We start from the raw sequence: 13,767 nt of genomic DNA, 5'->3' as shown, positions 1-13,767 counted from the left end.
ATTAACTAAGCCCAATCAATTCCAAACAGAACCCTCTGCTAAATGACAATGAGTAGGTAAAATGGGAGTTGTTCACGGACTCGTCGGGTCTACGTGAAGTGCCCAGTGAGCTCGCCGGGCGTCGATTCGGGATTTGGAAAATAATGACAGTGTGAAAAAGGCGGAGATCACGCGTTAACAAATGGAGGCAGGGTGCAACATTAGCTCTGCTGGGAAACTAGGACTCACCAGGGGGTGGTTGCTTTGTGGCCTGCCCTGGCCCTGGGGCCTCCAGGCCTCATGGTGTGGGGTGGGGGGGTTGTGCTGCTGAGGTACTGCGGTGCTGCAGGCAGGGGCAGGGGGACGGGGTTGTGGGGCCGTGTGTCCCAGCCCCGGGTGGGGCTGGAAGTGGGGGTGGGGGCTGTGGCTGTAAGGCACGCCGGTGTGGTTTGCTGGTGAGGGTTGGGGGGGCTCCCTACTGTCCCTGTCTCCTCTACTGTCCCCCCTTGCTGGAGCTTGGTGGTGAGGAGGATGAGAGGGGGGCTGGTTGTTGATTCCTCGGCCCCCAGTGGTAGGGCCTCTGTGGGGGGTAGGAGGACCTCCCCGGGGCTCCATTCCCATGAGAGGCGGGGCTGGAGCTGGTTGTTTGGGGTACTGGGGGTGGTTATTGTGGGGGGGTTGATTGAGGGCCTGAGGTGGGAACTGGGGCTTGTGGGGTGGGGGGGGCCCGCCGCGCCCCTGGGGGTAGTCTCCCGGGGAGGAGATGCGGGGTGGGGAGATTGGCGAGGGGGCGGAGGGAGGGGGAGGTTTGTAGGCGTATCCGCCCAGACCTGACTTGGCTGAGTCCTGTTACCAGAGAGAGAGAGACACACGATCAGGTAAGAACTTGTGGGCTAGGAGACCATAGACAAACTATTTGACCACCTAACCTGCATCTCATAAACTGACATGTTACTTTATGTCAAACACAACAAACCAAGTTCCACCAACAAAAATACTATAATAATCATCTGAATAAGTACATTTGATAAGTACAGTGAATTCTGTTGACGATGTGGTAGTGTTCTTACATTTCTGATCTGGAACTCTGGAGGCCCGTTCCTGCGTTCGGGCTGGTCCCAGGGGGCGTTCCCCTTGTGGATGGGGTTCCAGAAGGCAGGTTTGGGTGGGGGAGGGGGGAGGTGGGCCGGGGGCTGCTGCTGGGGGGCAGGGGTTGTCCTCCTGGGCCAGAGAACCTCTGCATGCCGGGGTGAGGAATCTGGAGAGGAGAAGGAGTAACAATGTTAATACTACAGTATATCCCGTCAAAACAACATGGTGAAATTACAAGAACAAACTAAGTTGAGATATCAAAAGGTCACAATTCTATGCAATCACCTGACGCTACATATGAGAGAGTATAGACTTGGATTTCTTTATCCTGTATGTGTGAAGTAAAAGTAACTGCATGAGTAAAGTGTTGAGTGCAGTGTTTTCAGTCATCCACGTACCTGCTCAGAGCTCCTCTTCCTCTTGCTAGGACTGGGGCAGTCCTCATTGGGGCGAGAGGAGGGGTGAAGGGAGGGGGGCGGGGTGTGCTGGATGACCGAGTGCTCCCCTAGAGGGGGGGCCGGCCTCTTCAGCTGCCCCCCCAGCATTTTCCCTGGGTAACCCCTCTGCTGCTGCTGAACCTGAGACCACATATCGTCACCCAGTGATGCTGGACCCCTGGGAACATGATGCTCCTGAGGACCGTCATACTGACAGATAGGAGAAAGAGAGAACGAGAGAGAAAGAAGGAGAGAACGAGAGAGAAAGGAGAGAACGAGAGAGAAAGAAGGAGAGAACGAGAGAGAAAGAAGGAGAGAACGAGAGAGAAAGAAGGAGAGAAGAGAGAGAAAGAAGGAGAGAAGAGAGAGACGAGAGAAGAGAGAGACGAGAGAAGAGAGAGAGACGAGAGACGAGAGAAGAGAGAGAGGAGAGAAGAGAGAGAGGAGAGAAGAGAGAGAGGAGAGAAGAGAGAGAGGAGAGAAGAGAGAGAAAGAAGGAGAGAAGAGAGAGAGGAGAGAGAGGAGAGAGAGAGGAAAAGTCAGCATTACATCTCCTAACAAGACATCACCTTTAATCGTCACTCACTGATAGGCCACTCGTTTATCTACACTCGTCCTGTCGGGTGATGACATCACTGACCCCTTGTCTCACCTTCAGTAGCTGATTGGGTCTGGAAGGCAGGTGGGTAGGAGGCCTAGTGCTGTATCCACCGCTGTGCAGGCGGGGTGTGTGGTCGCCAGGTAGGGGTACAAGCGAACGAGGAGGGGGGTGGGAGTCATACAGCTGACCCAACTGCTCCCACACCCGGTGGGGGGGAGGAAGGGGGCGTTGCTGCTCCCCCCTCTGGAGGCTGGGTAACATGGCCTGGGACAGCTCCAGCTTTTCACCGCCACGAACCTGCATGGGCCTGTTGGGAACACACAGAGAGTCAGATTACAGTGACTACAGCCTGGAGTTATGAATGTACGTGACAAGGAAAGACAAGAAAGGCGGAGACTACAGCTAGCCCAATGGAACATATGCCGGACTCACCCATTACTGAAGAATTTACTGGGATGGTTCAGTCCGCCCATGTGACTTGGCGCTAGATGGGGGAGGAGCTGGTGTTGATTGACACCTGGCGAACACCTGGTAGAGAGAACAAGAGTCAGACCAGGACTAAATACCGTGAGACCTGTTTAACCTGAGAGAAATATACACCTTAACCTACAATAATGATTAACACTGAACTTGTGGTCTTAGCTTCAAACTCTCTCACTTGAGGTCTAAGTCAGTTAGTGTAGGTGTAATTAATTGACTAGTAGGTGAGTGTGTCTGAGGCTTGTTGGTTGCCGTGGAAACCTAACATACCTGGCAGGTTGCGCCCAGGTGGCGCGGTTGCCCACGGGAGTCCATGGTACCCGGCTGAGTCCGTCCAGAGGGAAGGAGTCCCGTGTGCCACGCCCGCCAAACTGCTCTACTGCGTGATGCATCCAGCCTGGAGGAGGAAGAGGACGGGACTCAATACATGGAACACACACACACACACACACACACACACACACACACACACACACACACACACACACACACACACACACACAACGTGTGCCCTCTGCAGGGAAACACACAATTACTCACATACACTCCCCTCTTTTTCTCACACACCAAACTAGAAACCTATAGCATTTGTGGATTGCCAAAAAATGCAAGTGCACGCTTTCTACTCACCACAGTAGCTGTGTCTGTGAAGCCCTCCACTGCAGCACAGAGAAGGCCACACACCAAAGACCAAGGGAAGACTACACACCTGTCTTCAACACCAATACTACACGGCCTGTTAGGCTAGAGAGGGAACGAGAGGAGAGAGAGACAAAAACAGAGAGGTATAGGAGAGAATAAGAGGGAGAGAGAGGAGACGGAGAGAGAAAGAGAGAACAAGGAGGGAGAGAGGAGAAGGGAGAGAGGTGCAAGTCAATAATTGCCAGTAGGTTTTCCATTATATAGTTCAGCTCTAGAGCGAAACTCAGTGCAGACAGAGAGGAGGGGTTTGAGACTGAGGAGACAGGACAGAGGAAAGGACAGAGAAAAGGACAGAGGAAAGGAAGAAGAGGTAGAAAGTCTCGATACGGAACAGTTGGTGAGGAGAGAGCTTACAAACGTCTCTGTGACTCAAAGACAGTGTGTGTTGAGTTGGAGGGAGGCAGCAGACATCGTACAGCTCTGTTGATCTGCAGAAATGTGCCCGTTTCACAAGGTCTAGGTATTACAGTCTAACCATATGTCTATGTGTCAGGTATCGTTAACTCTGGTAGTGCTGGTCTGTGTCCCAGCCACTAGGGGGCGACGGTAGCTAGCTCTGCTGCAGCTGACTGTAGGATTATTAGCCGAGCACAGATGGTTCTGGGGGAGTTGGTGGACCTATGACAGGGGAGCCCTGAGGTTACTGTAATCCCTACAGGGGGTAGAGACACACACAGACTAACCAAGGGTACAGGGTGTGTGTGTGTGTGTGGCTGTACTGTGTGTGTGTGTGTGTGTGTGTGTGTGTGTTGGATCCACTAGGTTTTAATCCCATTATTAGAACAGGCGTGATGAGAGGGACAGGGGGAAGACAACAGACGGTCTGAACAGGAAGGAAGGATAGAATATGAAGAAAAGATGGGTGGAAAATAAAAGTGCTTTTCAAGTAAGGAGGGAGGGAGGGAGGGGCTGTGTTGCCTGTATCTCACGCCCACACACCTTCCCACACACCTTCCCACACACGGCAGAGAGGCAAACAAAGAAACAGTTGGAGAACACAGAAAATAGCCTGGTATATATACACTCACACGGTGACACACACACACGGTGACACACACACGGTGACACACACACACACACGGTGACACACACACACGGTGACACACACACGGTGACACACACACACACACACACACACACACACACGGTGACACACGCACACACACACGGTGACACACGCACACACGGTGACACACACACACACACGGTGACACACGCACACGGTGACACACGCACACGGTGACACACGCACACGGTGACACACGCACACGGTGACACACGCATATACAAAAAGTCACATCACCCAGAGAAAGTGACGCTGAGAGACACAGGATCACAACTACTAAGAAACAGAGAAGACCCAGCTAGAAAAAGTCCATGTTGTCCAACAGAGTTACAGAAGACAGGAGCTTCTGGTTCAAAATGGAGACAAGCACACAGCGCGACAGACAGACACAGCGCGACAGACAGACACAGCGCGACAGACAGACACAGCGCGACAGACAGACACAGCGCGACAGACAGACACAGCGCGACAGACAGACACAGCGCGACAGACAGACACAGCGCGACAGACAGACACAGCGCGACAGACAGACACAGCGCGACAGACAGACACAGCGCGACAGACAGACACAGCGCGACAGACAGACACAGCGCGACAGACAGACACAGCGCGACAGACAGACACAGCGCGACAGACAGACACAGCGCGACGATGAGCCAGCAGAAAGCTCCACTCTAGTCAGCACTGGTTCCTAAATTAGCTCTACTAGTGTGTGTGGGGCCTCCCTCTCTCTCTCATCCCTCCCTCCCTCTCTCTCTCATCCCTCCCTCCCTCTCTCTCTCATCCCTCCCTCCCTCTCTCATCCCTCCCTCCCTCTCTCATCCCTCTCTCTCCTCCCTCCCTCTCATCGCTCCCTCCCTCTCATCCCTCCCTTATCCCTCCCCCCTCCCATCCCTCCCTCCCTCTCTCGCCCTCTCCTCCCTCCCTCTCTCTCTCTCATCCCTCCCTTATCCCTCTGTCATCGCTCCCCCCCTCCCTCCCTCTCATCCATCCCTCCCTCTCATCCCTCCATTATCCGTCTCTCATCCCTCCCTCTCCCTTAACCCTCCCTCTCCCTCCCTTATCCGTCTCGCATCCCTCCCTCTCATCCGTCTCGCATCCCTCCCTCTCCCTCTTATCCGTCTCTCATCCCTCCCTCGCTCTTATCCATCTCGCATCCCTCGCTCTCTTATCCATCTCGCATCCCTCGCTCTCTTATCCATCTCTCCCTCTCTCTTATCCATCTCTCATCCCTCCCTCTCTCTTATCCATCTCTCATCCCTCCCTCTCTTTCTCATCTCCCTCTCATCCCTCCCTCTCAGCCCTCGTGCCGCCTCGCTATTATTAAAAGCCTAGGGGGAAGATATTTCAGGCGCTCCATTTTTAGCTTCCAGAGAGATGGAAATAAAGACAACACCGAGCCACGCTGACACTCCCCCTCTACTGATCTGTGTGTACGCGTGTGTGAGTGGGATAACGACACCCTAGACAGACACACACACTAATGCCATGTAAAGAGAGACCAGGAGATCACACACAGCTCAGACTGGTTAACACATTCCCACACACACAAAGAAGATACGCACACACACAGAGAAAGATATGCACACACACAGCTCATTCTGAAAGTATTCAGACCCCTTTACTTTTTCCACATTGTAACATTACATCCTTATTCTAAAATGGATTAAATAGTTTCCCCCCCCCCCCTCATCAATCTACACACAATACTGCATAATGACAAAGCAAAAACTGTTTTTTAAAAATGTTAGCAAATGTATAACCCTTTCCTCAGTACTTTGTTGAAGCACTTTTGGCAGCGATCAAAGCCTTGAGTCTTCTTGGGTATGATGCTACAAGCTTGGCACACCTGTATTTGGGGAGTTTCTCCCATTCTTCTCTGCAGATCCTCTCAAGCTCTGTCAGGTTGGATGGGGAGCGTCGCTGCAAAGCTATTTTCAGGTCTCTACAGAGCTGTTCGATCTGGTTCAAGTCCAGGATCAGGCTGGGCCACTCAAGGACATTCAGAGACTTGTCCCGAAGCCACTCCTGTATTGTCTTGGCTGTGTGCTTAGGGTCGTTGTCCTGTTGTAAGGTGAACCTTCACCCCAGTCTGAGGTCCTGAGCGCTCTGGGGCAAGTTTTCATCAAAGATCTCTCTGTACTTTCCTCCGTTCATCTTTCCCTCAATCTCACAGTGCCTGCCGCTGAAAAACATCCCCACAGCATGCTGCCACCACCACCATGCGTCACCATAGGGATGGTGCCAGGTTTCCTCCAGACGTGACGCATGGCATTCAGGCCAAAGAGTTCAATCTTGGTTTCATCAGACCAGAGAATCTTGTTTCTCATGGTCAGAGTCCTTTAGGTGCCTTTTGGCAAACTCCAAGCGGGCTTTCATGTGCCTTTTACTGAGGAGTGGCTTTCGTCTGGCCACTACCATAAAGGCCTGATTGGTGGCATGCTGCAGAGATGGTTGCCCTTCTGGAAGGTTCTCCCATCTCCACCGAGGAACTCTGGAGCACTGTCAGAATGACCATCGGGTTCTTGGTCACCTCCCTCACCAAGGCCATTCTCCCCAGATTGCTCAGGTTGGCCGGGAGGCCAGCTCTAGGAAGAGTTTTGGTGGTTCCAAACTTCTTCCATTTAAGAATGATGGAGGCCACTGTGTTCTTGGGGACCTTCAATGCTGCAGAAATGATTTGGTACCTTTACTCAGATCGGTGCCTCAACACAATCTCGCAGCTCTACAGACAATTCTTTTGACAGGTAGACTTAAAATCATGTTGTAGAAACATCTCAAGGATCATCAATGGAAACAGGATGCACCTGAGCCCAATTTCGAGTCTCATAACAAAATGTCTGAATACTTACGTAAATAAGGGATTTGTTTTTTTACTTTTAATACATTTGCAAAATATTATAAAAACCTGATTTTGTATTGTCATCATGGGGTATAGAGGGTAGATTGATGAGGAAAACATTTAATTTAATCAATTTTAGAATAAGTCTGCAACATAACAAAATGTGGAAAAAGTCTGAATACTTTCCGAATGCACTGTATACACAAGCAACACACACACTTACCTTCCAGAATAGCACCTAATTCAAGATCCTCTGTCTTGTCAAGTCTCAGCTTCTACAGCCAATCATCTCTGGGATCTCTTCAGCCCTTGACCAATCAGAAGAAAGCGTCAGATTTAATATCAAACCGTCAGAAAACCGATAGCAACATCTGTTCACACACAATCCCAATTAGCCAATAGCTGTATGCGTCAGACAATAGGGTCATTCCATGTCATTTCAGAAAGCCATGACACCCACCATCTCAGATTCTTCTGAAATCCTTTCTGTAGTTACGAACAGATAAGATAAGCGTTCCGGAAACTTACTTTTGTTGAAATACAAATTGAGCTGAGAAATGAAGCTAATTGATTTTACCCAAATTGGCCATTGTAATGTATACGATTCAAGTAATATTCAATAATTATAGTACCTAACATGCGATATGGACCAAACTTTTTTCTAACACTAAGCATGTTTCCATCCACAGTTTTTATGCAAGTAAAGTCATACCATATAAAAATAATCACGACAGCTGTGATGGAAACAGGGAGTTGCAGTACAATTTTATAAATAACCGACAGATCATTTGCGCGTTCGACACGGTGGGATCTTTTAGTCGGTAAAAGTATGTGAGAAATGGAAGTAGAAATGCCTTTATGTGCAAATATTGACATAACCATCATAGGGAAGTAAACTTGGAGTCACATGATGATATGGTGTGTGGTCCTCCCACTACGACTCGGGAAACCATGCAGTTTATTAGGCAACATATGAAATAACTTATGATGAACTTCACAGGGTGGTGAAAGTGCACGGTGATCTTGATGCTCCTTTTCCAATAAATATCGTTTCCTATTCTGGTCTGAAATGGATGTTAGGTACTATATTTACTGATTATTATATGAATAAGTTAAAATAGCCAACTTGGGTGCAATCAATTAGCTTAATTTCTCAGAAATGTAATTATATAAATAAATAAATAATGTTTCTGGAATGCTTATCGTATCGGTTTCTAAATACAGAAAGGATTTCAGAACAATCTGAGAAGGTGGGTGTTGAAATCCTCTTTCTTGTTCGTTATGAGGTGGAATGACCCAATAGCTATAATCGTATTATTACATCAGACAACGTCGGTAGACTTCTCCAGAACGATAACGAAGCTCAGAAACCAGACAAAAGCCAGACCTGTCTAACACGCCATTTATCAGTCAGAGTCAGGAGACAGACAGGGACTTTAGGTATTAGTATGACTGTCTAACCTCCTCTCTCTCGGTATCGCTCTCTCCCACGGTTACTAAGAACATGGAGACGGCGAAAAAATAATCACCCCTCCTCTCTTCTACCCTGCTCTGACTCCCTAGTCGCCACGGCGGGTGTGTGGAAACCCAGGGAGGGCAGGAGGGGAAAGGGTGAATCAGCAGGGGGCCGACACAACACAAAGAGAGAGGGGGCTCACACACACACACACACACACAATGGTGAGAATAACTGTGTTAGAGCCACAAGGGCTGTTGCTACATAAACAACAGTAGCCTCTCTCACAGGAAGAGGTCGGCACGTTAAGTCAACTATCACACGTGAAACTGTAGCGCAGCAACAACACAGAGGGAGGGAGAGAACAGGGAGAGGGGGAAGAGGAGAGAGAGTAGAGGCACAGAGAGACCGATGAGGGAAAGAGAGAAAAGGAGAGAGAGGAAAACGAAACTGACAAACGTGCAGCATGGGGAAATGAACACTGGGGATGGGTGAGAAACAAACTTCAGATAATATTAGGAAGCTAAGAAAGAAGCTTTCTCAGGTTATATAGAGAGAAAGACAACTGATTGTATCTGTCAGTACGCTGTGTGTGTGTGTGCGCGCGTGTGTGACGATACGCTGCATCCGGGGAGTCACAGCACAGGGAACCCCCTGGTGAGTGAGTCAGCGCCACGCCCAGCGGTCGGTGGAAAGGGCTTACCCCAAACTTAACACTTCACCCCCCCTTCCCCCTCCCACTGGGACGCCACTTACGGTCAGGTGACCGGGGGCGTTGCTAGTGACAGCGTGACGCCTCGGGGAATTACTAAGGTGCCGTCACCGGTGGTTAGTGAACCAGTGTTATGGTGAAACATGGAGATAGGTAGGTCGGGGGTTTATGGCTAACACAGGAATCGCCAGACCACCTTACCATGATAAAATTACAGCGAAGTGAAGGGGGGGTGTGTGGGGCTTATTTGTCACTTTTAGATGCCGTGTTCTCTTGCAGTGTTGACGATTTCCCCAATTGGGTGAGGGAAATTCCAGCTAACTACAATGAAGTTACCACACAGACCGCAGAATCTCACCAGCAGAATTAACATTGCAACTGAGAATGTTGTGCAACATAACAAAATGTTTGAATGTGTGAATTCCCACAGTAGCCCCTGTATGTCACCTGGGTAACAGTGAACCCCCCCCCCCATGACGACAGACGTTAAAGACCTGTTCCAGTCAACACCTCCATCATCCTGGTTACAGCATCACACACCTGGCTACCACTCTGGTAGAGAGAGGCTAGGGCCATGCCATCACCATCACCGTTGCTAACCATAACTACCATAACATTACTCAAGACTTCACATCTCTAATATACACTGAGTAAACAAAACATTAGGAACACATGCTCTTTCCATGACAGACTGACCAGGGGAATCCAGGTGAAAGCTATGATCCCTTATTGATGTCACTTGTTAAATCCACTTCAATCAGTGTAGATGAAGGGGAGGAGACAGGTTAAATACGGACTTTTAAGCTTTGAGACATGGATTGTGTTTGTGTGCCATTCAGGGGGTGAATGGGCAAGACAAAAGATATCAGTGCCTATGAAAGGGGTATGGTAGTAGGTGCCAGGCACAGCGGTTTGCGTCATGAACTGCAACGCTGCTGGGTTTTTCACGCTCAACAGTTTCCTGTGTGTATCAAGAATGGTCCACCACCCAAAGGACATCCAGCCAACTTGACACAAGTGTGGGAAGCACTGTAATCAGCACCTTGTAGAGTCAATGCCCTGATGAATTGAGGCTGTTCTGAGGGTAAAAGGGAGGAGGGTGAAAGTCAATATACTCTAATGTTTTGTACACTCAGTGTACTCAGCTTTGAATAGTAGTGTACTACTATGGCTGACCCTGTAAAACAACATTTCACATATTCGGTGTATATGAAAATAAAACTATTTTTGTAAAAAGAAAAAGAAGTATACTATGACAAGCCACTAGAAGTCAACTACCACTGTTACAAAGCTAAACACAAACGTTCGGTCAGCCACCAGATCACCCCCCCCCCGTCTGACTCCAGTAATGAGACAAACAGAGAACCCCCCTGCCAGCCTCATAGTGGTTTGGTCCAGAGCCAGACAGGCAACATAGAAGGGCTCAGTTAAACATAGATAACAGACTACAAACACACACAGAGAGAGAGACAGAGAGAGAGACAGAGAAAGCGAGTGAGTGAGACAGAGAGAGAGAGAGCGAGAGAGCGAGAGAGAGAGAGACAGCGAGTGAGTGAGACAGAGAGACAGAGAGACAGAGAGACAGAGAGACAGAGAGACAGAGAAAGAGAGAGAGAGAGAGAGAGAGACAGAGAGACAGAGACAGAGAGAGACAGAGAGACAGAGACAGAGAGAGACAGAGAGACAGAAAGCGAGTGAGTGAGAGAGAGAGAGACAGAGACAGACAGAGAGACAGAGAAAGCGAGTGAGAGAGAGAGAGAGAGGGAGATAAAGGATGACGTAAAGATGACGACCTACAGACACTAGTTCCTGACAGGCCGAGAGATAAGTGATTGATTTGATAAGAAAGGGAGAGAAAGAGAAGGTTCCGGCGTGTCTGGCGAGCGAGAGATGAGGGAGGAGGAAGGCCTGTGTGTTTCTCTCCACACTGGTCCATTACATACCTGGCCCCAAAAAGGGGTTGAAGGAAACACACACCGCCAGGAACACACAGTCTGCCTGCGTCCGTTCTGTTGCCAGGCTCCCACAGTGTGTGTGTGTGTGTGTGATGCAGAATAGCTCGTCACCAACGCAGCCAAGCTTTTCCCACACACACTACCGCCTACACACACCGGGAGAGCACCGATATGGTCCAACACACAGAGAACATCCTGCAGCGGGTATTTATGGTCAGTAGAGAACAGAGGTAACTCTCTTCCTCCACACTAACTGTAGTACAGAACTGCTGCCCAGTCTCTTCAGGTCTAGCTGTTTGACCTTCTGAAACTGACAACCTCTCACCTTTTTACTGTCACAGCAGGTCTCTAACCGTGACTGGTGCCCCAAGAATAAGGATAGAGAACGCAGGCTGAAAAGAAGGTAGTGTTTGCATGTGCCTATTTAGGCCTCTGAACAGCTTACTGCTCACTGTTGTATTCAGTTGAAACGCACTCAGAGAGAACCGGAGCGAGAGAGAGGGCTGAAATATGTTCCTCTCCCCCATTCTGTTGGAGAACGTGGATTGTCATCCTGGCTGGAGTGAAGCTGGACACGCGCGGCTTCTGAAAGTCGCAGAGTCCACTCAGGAGGAAAGTCGTGTCCCCAACACCCCTCTCTCCCACTCTGGATCCTCTACCACGACTTCTACTGACAGACACGGTGAAATGTTCTGATATACACATTCTAGGACATGTACAGGGCTGAAAGTCTACTGTGGTATTTTGGCAGCCTGTTGGTTTACGCAGGTTGAGGAGATGGAAACAGCAAGAGCGGTTTTATCTAACTGCCATCGCACCTGTGCTTGTAACAACTGTCAGAGTGTGTGTGTGTGTGTGTGTGTGTGTGTGTGTGAGAGATGTCACTGTTAAGGACGGTACACACACAGACATGGTGCACGTGTGTGACGTTGAGAAAAAAGGAGAAGAGGGAGAGACGCTGCTCTGAGATCAGACAGGAAGTTGCCGTCAGAGTCTCAGGAAGTAGCTAAGCCTCCCTGAGATGTGTGTGTGGATGCCTTGAGGGGAGAGGGCGTCAGTAGAAGGTTTCTGCGGAACAGAAGCGGTGTGTGTGAGAATGTGTGTGTGTGTGTGCGGACAGAATAAGAACGTGTAAGTGTGTGACAGTGAGAGTAAACCTGAGTCAATACAAAACCATTAACAGGGTTTCACCTCTAAAACCCTTGAATCCATGTCAGACAGGCATGGCGTCATCCTGTCATCCACGTGTTGAACCAACGACACATGCTCTAAAGCAGGCGGCAAAACAAACAGAACAGGGACATTTCAACGTTAACTGGCGATAAACAAGGCTGAAGGCAGTTTTCCTTCTTCTTGATTGTCCGCTAATAAAGCCTGAGGGGGCCGACTGACGCGCGTGTGGGTAGGGTTATTTCCAGTCAGTCGCTCAAGCAGATGTCCTCAACATCTCTTTCACAGAACAAGACTTCACAAGAAGGGGTGACGTTCTTCTTTTTGCGTTTTCCAGAAACAGCATGACTTCAAGCGGGAGATGGTCTGACTGACTAAGAGCCCGTGCCTTTGTCTGAGCACTCTCACACACACACACACACACACAACCTGCGTGCCAGTGTGTGAGCATGTGAAGCAGTGACTCACTACACGAAATGTCTGTGAGACCGAAAACTGTATATGCGACAATAGAAATATGTTATGTGACATTTGTGCCGCCGAAATCTGAACGACCATATGCGTGTGTTTACGTTCACTATCGACAATAACACTTGATCAAACTCACTCCCCTTCCCGTTCCTTCACTTCAAAAAACCCAACCTGCCTGCCTTTTCCCCGAACACGGCGGCTCACAACATCACAGGGAAACAGCGTCACACACACACACACGACACCCTGCTTTCTCTGTATGAGGGTACCAGAAAGGGACAGAACAGCCCAAAATCCCCCCTCCCCCAGCCAGTGCCTTCAGTACTACCCATGGCCTCACTTCTCAGAATCTAGAGCAAGACAGACAAACAAGTCAGCACCCTGATTAGTTCCCCCAAAAACACACACAGACCACAACAGAGCCGAGACTCTGTTTCCTAGACAACGGTTGCCGTGGTATCGGTGGCGTCGCTGCAGACGGTTATTAAGGTGGAGAGAGAGAGATACAGAAATAGAAAGTTCTTTCTCAAGAGAGATTGACTTCTTTCTCCACTAGTACAGACTGAACAGTCTCCATTCACTAGTACAGACTGAACAGTCTCCATTCACTAGTACAGACTGAACAGTCTCCATTCTCTAGTACAGACTGAACAGTCTCCATTCTCTAGTACAGACTGAACAGTCTCCATTCTCTAGTACAGACTGAACAGTCTCCATTCTCTAGTACAGACTGAACAGTCTCCATTCACTAGTACAGACTGAACAGTCTCCATTCACTAGTACAGACTGAACAGTCTCCATTCA

General features: G+C 49.4%; 1 protein-coding gene across 1 annotated transcript in view; it reads right to left on the bottom strand.

Annotated features, from left to right (window-relative positions):
• kdm6ba (lysine (K)-specific demethylase 6B, a) overlaps positions 1-13,767 on the bottom strand; it is a 105,614-nt gene that overhangs the window by 14,127 nt on the left and 77,720 nt on the right. Inside the window, 9 exon segments of the mRNA XM_014156113.2 lie at positions 229-825; positions 1,050-1,184; positions 1,187-1,237; positions 1,470-1,718; positions 2,161-2,416; positions 2,542-2,637; positions 2,860-2,986; positions 3,220-3,333; positions 7,423-7,507. Coding sequence (XP_014011588.2) covers positions 229-825; positions 1,050-1,184; positions 1,187-1,237; positions 1,470-1,718; positions 2,161-2,416; positions 2,542-2,637; positions 2,860-2,981 — 1,506 coding nt within the window. The 5' untranslated portion in view covers positions 2,982-2,986; positions 3,220-3,333; positions 7,423-7,507.

This window comes from Salmo salar, chromosome ssa18, assembly GCF_905237065.1.
Source record: "Salmo salar chromosome ssa18, Ssal_v3.1, whole genome shotgun sequence".
Lineage (NCBI taxonomy): Eukaryota > Metazoa > Chordata > Actinopteri > Salmoniformes > Salmonidae > Salmo > Salmo salar.
This window is presented reverse-complemented; position numbering and strand designations above follow the sequence as displayed.